This window comes from Empidonax traillii, unplaced genomic scaffold (genome assembly GCF_003031625.1).
Source record: "Empidonax traillii isolate 1590-97213 ecotype Southwest subspecies unplaced genomic scaffold, ASM303162v1 scaffold1769:size116338, whole genome shotgun sequence".
NCBI classification, from domain to species: domain Eukaryota; kingdom Metazoa; phylum Chordata; class Aves; order Passeriformes; family Tyrannidae; genus Empidonax; species Empidonax traillii.
The window spans coordinates 77905-87042 of record NW_020956962.1 but is presented as its reverse complement, the minus strand read 5'-3'; the positions used below and the strand labels follow the sequence as shown (position 1 = coordinate 87042).

At 46.0% G+C, this 9138-nt stretch overlaps 1 protein-coding gene across 2 annotated transcripts in view; it reads left to right on the top strand.

Annotated features, from left to right (window-relative positions):
• PDP2 (pyruvate dehyrogenase phosphatase catalytic subunit 2) overlaps positions 1–3919 on the top strand; it is a 6009-nt gene extending 2090 nt beyond the window's left edge. For both annotated transcript variants that reach the window (XM_027908605.1, XM_027908604.1), the window contains exon 2: positions 1825–3919. In XM_027908605.1, coding sequence (XP_027764406.1) covers positions 1880–3484 — 1605 coding nt within the window. In that variant the 5' untranslated portion in view covers positions 1825–1879 and the 3' untranslated portion in view covers positions 3485–3919. The remainder of the gene's footprint in view (positions 1–1824) is intronic.
• The last annotated feature ends 5219 nt before the right edge of the window (positions 3920–9138 follow it).

Genomic DNA, 9138 nt, shown 5'->3' with positions numbered 1-9138 from the left:
CAGGAGAAAACTGCTCTGCCTCACTGTCAGCCGGCTGATGGGAACAGGGGAGGTTTGTTTAAAACGCTGTTTCAATCGGCTTTTTGATCAAGATTGTGAAAGTCGTCATTGTTGCAATCTTGTACAGTTCACAGGGGCAGGAAGAGGAAGAAGGAAAAACAGGACAGGGAATGGCCTGGAGAAGGTTGGAAAACATGAGGACTTCTGCTGGTGCTTTTTGAGTTTAGCTGTTGCTGGACTTGGCAGTATCAGCTGCCTTCCTATTATTTTGGCTGTGCTCTCTGCAGTACAACAAAAGGCATAGGTTGTGTTGGAGGTGCCAGTGGCCCAGGAGACTGCAGGCAGAGCCTCAGCAGGGAACTAATACTGCCTTTTCCATCTGCTCTCCTGACATCAGCAGTAACATTTGTGCCTTTGCCTGTCTTCAGAGGGTCCCCAGAATTATAGCAATGGTGTCTGCGGGAATGGTTGTCCGCTCTTTTCTGTGTTAAGCATGGGCAGCACACTTCAGAAATGTTTTGTGACATTTGTTTTGGTTTTCCAAATGGGATTTCAGTAGTCCTTACCTTGTATCAGTAGGCCTTCTGTTCAGAATAGCTCAAATTCAATTTTAGCTCCTGCTGATTTCTTGAAAAGGTTTTCATGTGTCTGATCTGGCTGGTTTCTCGTTATTCCTTGCGAGGTGCTCTGCTAAAAAAACAATGCTGCATGTAGGGTCTTTGTTTTGACACCCAGAGCACTTGGGGCTACAGAGCCACCTGAAAGTCACTGAGAGCTCACAGAAAACTATTGTTCTGTCTGGCTGCTGGTGGGATCCTTTGGCAGTAATTGTACTTGCAGTGCTACCATACAGTGAATTTTTGAAATCCATGGGGCAAAATTCTGTTGTGAGTAAGCATCTGGTTGTACTTAGCACTACCCCACAGCCTGAATACCTTATTGAAAGTAGGAGACAATGCATGGACCTCCCCCTGGCAACAGCACAACTTCAGCTGTTCAAGTGCCCTTGGTTTCAGTGCTGTTGGCAGCAGAGCTCCTCACAGCTGCTGGTTCCAACTGCACCCACGTGAACAAGCCAAATTCTGCACTGTAAAAGTTGTCAATGTAACTGTTTTATAACTTTCACTGCATCAAAGTGCACAGTGCCATGATAAATGCATTGATGAGCCTGCTGTGGAATCTGCCTTCAGCTGAGTTAAAGATCCTGCCTGCTGAAGGTTGGGTAAGACCTTGAGGGTAAAAAAAGAAGAACAGCTGACCTTATAAGCTGTAACAGAATTGGAAAGGTGGACTGGTCTGTTCTAGTCGTGAGGATCATGGTAGTTCATATAAATCATTAACTGGCCACATCCTTCAGTCTCTCCATAGGGTTTAAGTCCTGATCTTCTCTTGGGTTTGACGCTTACAGTCTATTAATAGAGTTGTACTCTAGCAGGCTTTTTTGAAAGTGGTGCATTAATTGTCAGTTAAGTTCCCATTTTCCAGCTCGTTGGATCTGTTTGCTCTGTGTCATGTTAGATGAGGCTTTTCACTGTGCACTTTCCCATAACATTTCTTGTAATGCTGCCAGTTCTTCTGAGCCTTGCCACGAGGAGGAAAATCCTGGAAAGTAAAAATTATCTTTTCTGGTGAGTTAACTGGAGAGGGGCAGTCATACCCTTAAGTGATGGAAATTATGTCACTTTTAAGCTGCCTTTATAGAGATCTCTTTTGGAATAAAGTTCTGACTGTTTCTGAGAGGTCTGGATGTGCTTTTGTATTGCAATATAGAAAGTTTCTTGTGAAGCTTCTAAACTTTATTCCTTTCCTACACTTGTATTCCAGGCTGTAAGGACGTTCTGTGTTACTGGAGGCAGGTGCTCTATTTGTGGAGTGACTTATGATGTCAAGAACTGTCTCATCCTTGATCTTAAGCTCAGCAAGGAACAGCATCGTTTGCCAAGGGAAAGGACGCTGGTACTCCATCTGTATCCCAAACAGGAACAAGATAAAATGGAGGCTCGTTGTCTCCAGAACACCCCTCCTCCCTGCTGGGGGCTGCAGCGTGGACAGCGCTCTCCCCTTACAGAGAGCATTCCGACACACTTCCACCGAGGAGGAACACTTCTCTTTCCAGCTGTCTCCATCGCAGATCAACGACATCCTCCGAGCGGGTGAATTGTCCCATAAAACGCTGGATCCGAGCGGCAAAGGCGCCAGTTCGGTGCTGCGCTTCGAGAGCAACCAGCTGGCGTCCAACAGCCCGATGGAGGACCGGCGCAGCGCGGCCACCTGCCTGCAGACGGACGGGATGCTCTTCGGGGTGTTCGACGGCCACGCGGGCTCTGCCTGCGCGCAGGCCGTGAGCGAGAGGCTCCTGCACTACATCGCAGTGTCCCTCATGCCCCGCCGCAGCCTGGAGGAGATCGAGCTGGCCGTGGAGTCCATGCAGCCGGTGCGGCCCATCCTGCAGCGCCACAGGCACCCCAACGACGTGGAGTACCGAGAGATCACCTCCCGCTACTTCGAAAACCTGCGGGTGTACTGGCAGCACCTGCTGGACCTGGACACCGAGCCGGGCTTTAGTTTGGAAGAAGCCATGGTGTGTGCGTTCAAAAGGTTAGACTCGGACATATCCCTGGAAGTTCAGGCTCCTCAGGAAAATGAATTGATGAGAAATATCGCCCTCCAAGTAGCCTTTTCTGGTGCAACAGCCTGTGTGGCTCACGTTGACGGTGTGCACCTACATGTTGCGAATACCGGTGATTGCAGAGCGGTTTTAGGGGTTCACGAAGAAGATGGAACGTGGTCTACTCTCCCTCTAACCCGAGACCACAATGCCTGTGATGAATTTGAAATCAGAAGATTGAAGAGAGAACATCCTAGATCTGAGGAAAAAACCCTCTTTGTGAATGACAGATTACTGGGCATCCTCATGCCCTCCAGAGCCTTTGGAGATGTGCAATTAAAATGGAGTAAAGAACTGCAGCACAGTGTTCTTGAGAACAGCTGTGATGTCGAGGCTTTGAACATTTATCAGTATGTTCCTCCAAACTACCACACACCCCCTTATTTAACTGCAGAGCCTGAAGTCACGTACCACAAACTGAGGAGCAAGGATAAGTTTCTAGTTATTGCTTCAGATGGGCTGTGGGAGATGCTGAGCAATGAGAAGGTTGTCAAACTCGTTGCTGGACACCTCACAGAGCTGAATGTGCAGAAACCACAACTGACTTTTAAGAAGCCAGTTAATTTGGGTTATATGCACAACCTGCTGCTGCAGAGGAAGAGCAGGGGCCTGGCCTCCCTGGACAGGAACATCGCCACCCACCTGATCAGACACGCCATCGGCAGCAACGAGTACGGCGAGGTGGACCCCGAGAAACTGGCGGCCATGCTCACCCTGCCCGAGGACCTGGCCAGGATGTACCGCGACGACATCACCGTCACCGTGGTCTACTTCAACTCAGACACCATCGAGAGTCACTACAGGAGCAGGGAGTGACCTTGCACTGCTGCTCTCCGACACCACGGGCAAACTTTGGTACTGGAACCATTCCTGTTCTCTCGCAGTCGAGCTGTTACCGGCGCTATAATCTGCAGGTTTCTAGATTTTTTGTTACTTACTACTTTTGAAAACAACTTTGGTGAAAGTTCCCTGGTTTCCAGGTCTGTGTACTCTGAAGGAAAATGTTTTCATAAAACTTTGCTGAGATGTAACTGAACTAAAGATTGCTGACCCAGTTCTGATTCCATGAGAGCCTCTGGTAAAATAAATGAACAAAGGAGACCAATTCCACTGAGCCTGCTGCAGTTTAGCGGAGCTGGATAAGAGGTGTAGCTGCATGGAGTGGCAGAAAGGCTCTGCTCTTGTGGCCAACAAGCAGCATCCTATTGAAGCACTGTAACTGAATTAAATAAATTAACTACCAAAACCTTCTGTGATGTGTCCGATATTTTAACCGATTGCCTCCGACTTGTGAAACAACAAGAGGAAGGCTGTTCAAAGAGCCCTGGGATTGTGACTCTGTTCTCTTAGTTCTCTTCCTTAAGCTAGGAAAAAATTGTATTTTCTTCTGCAATGATTTTGAAGTGTGAGTGCGCATTCTCTTAACTTTGTGTGAATTTGTGTTCCATCTTTCAGCTCAAACACATATGAGGGTCTTCACAATTCCCTGTTTAGATTTGAACAGTACTAGACTTAGGCATTTAAGTGTTTTGCTTAAAATATATACCCTTTATTGAGTATTGATCTATAGAGTGCCCTTCCTCAAATCCACCAACTGAAATTTAAATGGAGTTTGTCAGATCCAGAACTTCAAAAATTCATCTAAATGTAAATACACCAAAGGAGAGAGCACCTTTCTCTTCAGATTTAACTTCTTAGAGGAAATAACAGTGCTGATATTCCACCAAAAGATGTTTAATCTTTAATTCTTGATTTTGGACATCAGCTTTTCCTTACAGGTCCAGGGTTATTCTCTCTGGTGAATGTGTGTCCTGCTCTCTGAGCATACGTGTGTGTGTGTTTCCTTTCATGCTGTGCTCTCTGGAGTGCCATCCGAGCTTGCAGAGGAGCTTTTGCAGATGGTGCTCTCTGGTGTCTGCTCTGCCTTGTTTACTCACGGCAGTAACTGTTCCCCACAAGAAAGTGCATCCTGGGGATACAGGACTGTTTGCTGTTGTTGCTGCTGAATAAGAACTCGTGAGGGTGCAGCACAGCAGATAAAAATATTGCTTTTCTCTTTTCCCTGAAGTTCCCTTAAAACAAAAGCTCTATCCTTCCACAGTTTAGCAGATGAAAAAGTACTTAGATTTTTCTCAAGATCTTAGGTAGGTGGGGCCTTGGGGCTTAAACTGGTAGCCCTTGTGGATTTGGGTTTTTTTGTATACTTCCACATAAAAATCATTACTGCTTTTTTCAGGCTTTTAAATCTGTTTTGAAGATGGGATTAGAAGGAAGGTTAAATTGTTTAAAAAATGTTTGTGCTTTTGACTATTCAGGATTGACTGTAATTCTACAGCTGCAGTCCCTGAATGCATCCTTAAAAAACCTCTGTTCTGGAAAACGAATTTACTGTTAGTTTTTTTTTTCATCCAGTACATATTGAAGCACATCCAGCAGCTCAGCTGATGGAAGCAGATTAAATGAGCGGGTCTGTTGCCCTTGATATCAACCCAGCAGGGTTTCCTCAGGCAATCTGCCCCTGGCACCTCTGTGATAAGGAACTCCAGACTTCAGAGGTGTGCAGGATGTCACAGAGGGGGCTGAAATTCTTGGTGCTGGGCTCCAACTTGCTTTGAAGTGTGCCCTGCCCTCATCCTCCAGGCTGGGGCTTTGCAGATTGAGGATTCATCTGCTTCAGAAAGGCAAACAGTGAAGGTCAGGCCCTGTGTCACCCTCGAGGGGTCTGGTGTGTCTGCAGGGAGAGGGGAGCCCTAAACTGGGAGTATGCAGGTAAATCCATAATTTTTTAAAAAAACCAACCAAACAAAAAAAATCTGAACCAGCCTTTAACTAGTTTAATATTAATCCTTTTCCACTGTAGGATGATTACAGCATTGCATTTTCTTCCCTAAAACTTAAACCTTGAGTTGAAATACAACTTTGTCACTTTTTTCTCCAGAAAACCTAAATTATGGTGCTTGTATATATTTAAGTATATATTTAAATACTCAGTCCTCCATAACATAGTTGGAATTTGAGGGGGGCCTTTTTTAACTTCTTTGCAATTAGTGAGGGGGATCACTGCTAGTAATTTCACACTTTAATCTTTATTAAATAGATGGAAGGAAGACAATGTTTTGTTTGCTGCGTTGGAATGTGGAGTTCTTTCTGCTGAATGTTCTTAGGAAAAGATGCTGCAGATTCCAGGTCAGAGAGCACAAATGCTCCAGCTGGGATAGCAGTAAATAGTTTGAGTAGGTGTGAGTTTGCTTGGAGTGTTTGTAGCTCTGGGGGTTTCCCACAACGGAAATAATTGTTACTCCATGAAAATAAGGACATCTTGATACTCTGAGCTTCCACCAAATTAGCAAAGGGGCCTGAGCTCACAAAACATCCAAACTGTGCTTTGGTTCAGCTGACAATTACAGACAGATAATTTGGATAGGCTCACATGTACATATGTGTTCATCAGCAGCTAAAGCATCACTGTAACATCCAAAAAGTTGTCATTGTATTGAAACAGTGCAGAACCCCCCTGCAAATACAACATCTGTACAAACATTAAATCCTTAAATTACGATAGACCAATAGCAAGGCCAGTATTCACATACTTAGTCTTTGAGGCTTAACTTTATTTCCAAGTTATTCCAAGTATGTATCTGGTTTAGGGGAGGGAGGAATAAAGAGAGAAGAAAATTATTTGGGACAGACGTTGGTTTTTTTCTTCCAAAAGAAGATACTTGTCTAAACTTCGAGGAGGAGTTTTTTGGTATTGCTGAAGTTGGGCAGAGGTTCTCTGTTCAGAGCTGTAGCTGCCATGAGAGCTGAAGGCAGAGCTGTGGTTTGTCAGGTGTCACAGTGTTGCTCACACTGGTGGGGTGTGCTCTCCTCACAGTATGGTTCTAAATCTCTCTTGGAGCTGGAGGCAAGGCAGAAGGGGCAATGTCACTGTGCCATGCTGGAAAGGGTACTGGGACTGCAGGCGGCAGGTGAGTGGGTCACAAAACACGCTGCTCCTGCCTCCCTGATGGAATCTTGGAGCCGATCTTACAGAAACTGGTTCTAGAGTGGGTTGGTCAGTTCAGGCTCACTCTGTACTTCTCTCAAATCAGCCCAAAGGTGCTGCCTCTGGAGATAGTTTCTCCCATGGAAATAGTTCTTCCTGTGGAAATAGTTCCTCCCATGGAGATAGTTCCTCCCATGGAGACAGTCCTTCCTGCCCGCAGTTCCTGAAACCATTCCCTGCTCTCAGCTGCGGGCTCTGAGCTCCCACAGGGGAGCCTTTCATGTGCTCTTTTCTCTGACGCGGACTTTGCTGCTTTGAGGCGGCTCTTACATCCCTCCTTCATTCTGCACAGCTCTGTGGTGCTTTTCTTAACAAACGGAATTTCCACTTCAGCGAGTTACCGGATTGAACTGGTACCTGCAGGACCGGCCTTGGCCAGATGATGTCACCTGAGTTTTGCAAAAGGGTTGCTATGCTATGAGCGGCCTCTCCTCACTCCGGTGCCCATGTTCGTAAGTTATGAAAAATGGAGAAAACCCACCACCAATCACCTTCACACATCTTAAAAATCCTGTCATTTATTAGCGCTTCCAGCTTATGAACTGGGCAATCGCAGCAAGAGTGTGATTAACTTTAATTCTTTTTCAAAAGCAAGTTTCAGTGGCCCAACTAGCCCAGGTGGTTAAGCTTTGTGGAAAACACTCTCCTTGTCCTGGCACTGCCAGGTACAAGGACATGCAAGTGAACCAGGAGGCGCCTCCCTGAGTTTTCTGAGGAGCTTGCACTTGCACAAGAAGAAGAGATGCTTCCCAAGCTGAGGAGATCTTTGCTCAGCCATAACCTGGGTGTGTGGCTCCTGCTGTTGTTGTGCAGCTCAGGCTGCAGGTGCCACAGCTGCCCCATGGCCACCCTATGGCTTGGCTTCAAATATTCTCATTTGGACAAACTTCCAGCCTGGGAATGACGCTGGAATGCTGCTGGGAGCAGGTGGAGATGAACTGTGGGTCTGCTGTTCACAGGGATCTTGCTTCAACCTTGTTGTCAGATGGCATTCTTTATTAAGACAAGGATTTAAATCAGTCTTCGTTTTGTTTAGTGGTAGAGGTTTTCTGGTTCACCTCCTCCCTCCCCCCTTTTTTCCCCCTTTCATTAATCTGCAGGTCTCTTTTTTTCTGGACATAGTTGGCTGCACTGCAGTTTATCAAAACTTACATCTCTTACATATTCTTGCTGTTGCTTTTCCCCCCTCCCCCCCACTTCTTCTTCCCATTATTCCACGGTGTTTCATTTTCTACTGATTGTTCTGGGCAAGTGCTTCAAGAAAAAGGGGCCACATTGCATCTTCAGAGCAATCTGGGAAGGGGGGTGTGATTTTGTTCCACACCCAGCAGGTGAGGGAATTCTCGAGTGTGACAGGAGGTGCTTTCAGGCAGGTGCAACTGTGAGTGATCCCACAGTCCCACAGGAAACCTGCTGCTCCAGCAGGGTGGTAAAGCACAGCAAACAGCACCAATCTGGGGCAGGGCAGAGCTGTGGTGGGTGGGTGACAGAGCTGCTCATGGACTCGCTCCACACGTGGCCTCGGCTCAGGTTCTGAGCTCAAACTCATCTGATGCATTTGCCAATCAGAACTTTCCTGTGCTCTCACTGTTAAAAGTGAAATCTGGTCATTTGGCTGGATTGGCAGAGGAACTAGGCTGTGATTAAAATCCTCAGCGTTGGGGCTCTTGTTGCATCACCCTATTTTAAACAAACCTGAATAGTTTTCTCTCACTGTTTGCAGGCACAAGTAAAACAAATAAAACTAATTCTGATGCTGCCCTTGCTGTTTGCCAGGGGTTTGCTTTGCTGTGATATCCTCCCTGAATCCCCAGGGGAACCTCCCTCCCCAGAGCTGTCATCTGCAGAGCTCAGTTTATGATTGCTGTCATTCTGTAAACTATGAGAGCAGTAAACAGTGAAATCCTAACACTGCTGGCAACATTACTGATTTATTTTATTATGGCTTTGTTTATAGTGAGCCCCGTGTCTCTGAAGTTTTGGGCTGCAGTAGAAGAGATGGCAGTGGTTGATAGTCTGAGTTTCTCTGGTGAATTTACAGGGAAGGAAGTGTAGAACCCTCTGTAAAAGCCACAGGAACAGTGTGACATTGCTGCCCTTCTGTGGCCACGTTATATAAAGGAAAAAGGGCCTTCAGTTCCATTTTGGCTTCCATTCAATTCCATTTTGATTCCAATTTCCATGTGGTTTTCCAACCACCCCATATAAAAGTCAGTGTACTTGGTTATCTTCATTTCCTGTTCTGGAGTGCAAGTTAATTTTCAAATGGCATTTTTGGTGGTTTGGTTTGTTTTTTTTTTTTTTTCCCCCCAGACAGGCTTTTAGAGGCATTCTAGTGTCGTCCTAGTAATAAATATTTCTACCTGATTCACCTGCCAACTCATCTTTTATTCATCCTGCTGATGAAAACAGTCTCCCAGGAAAC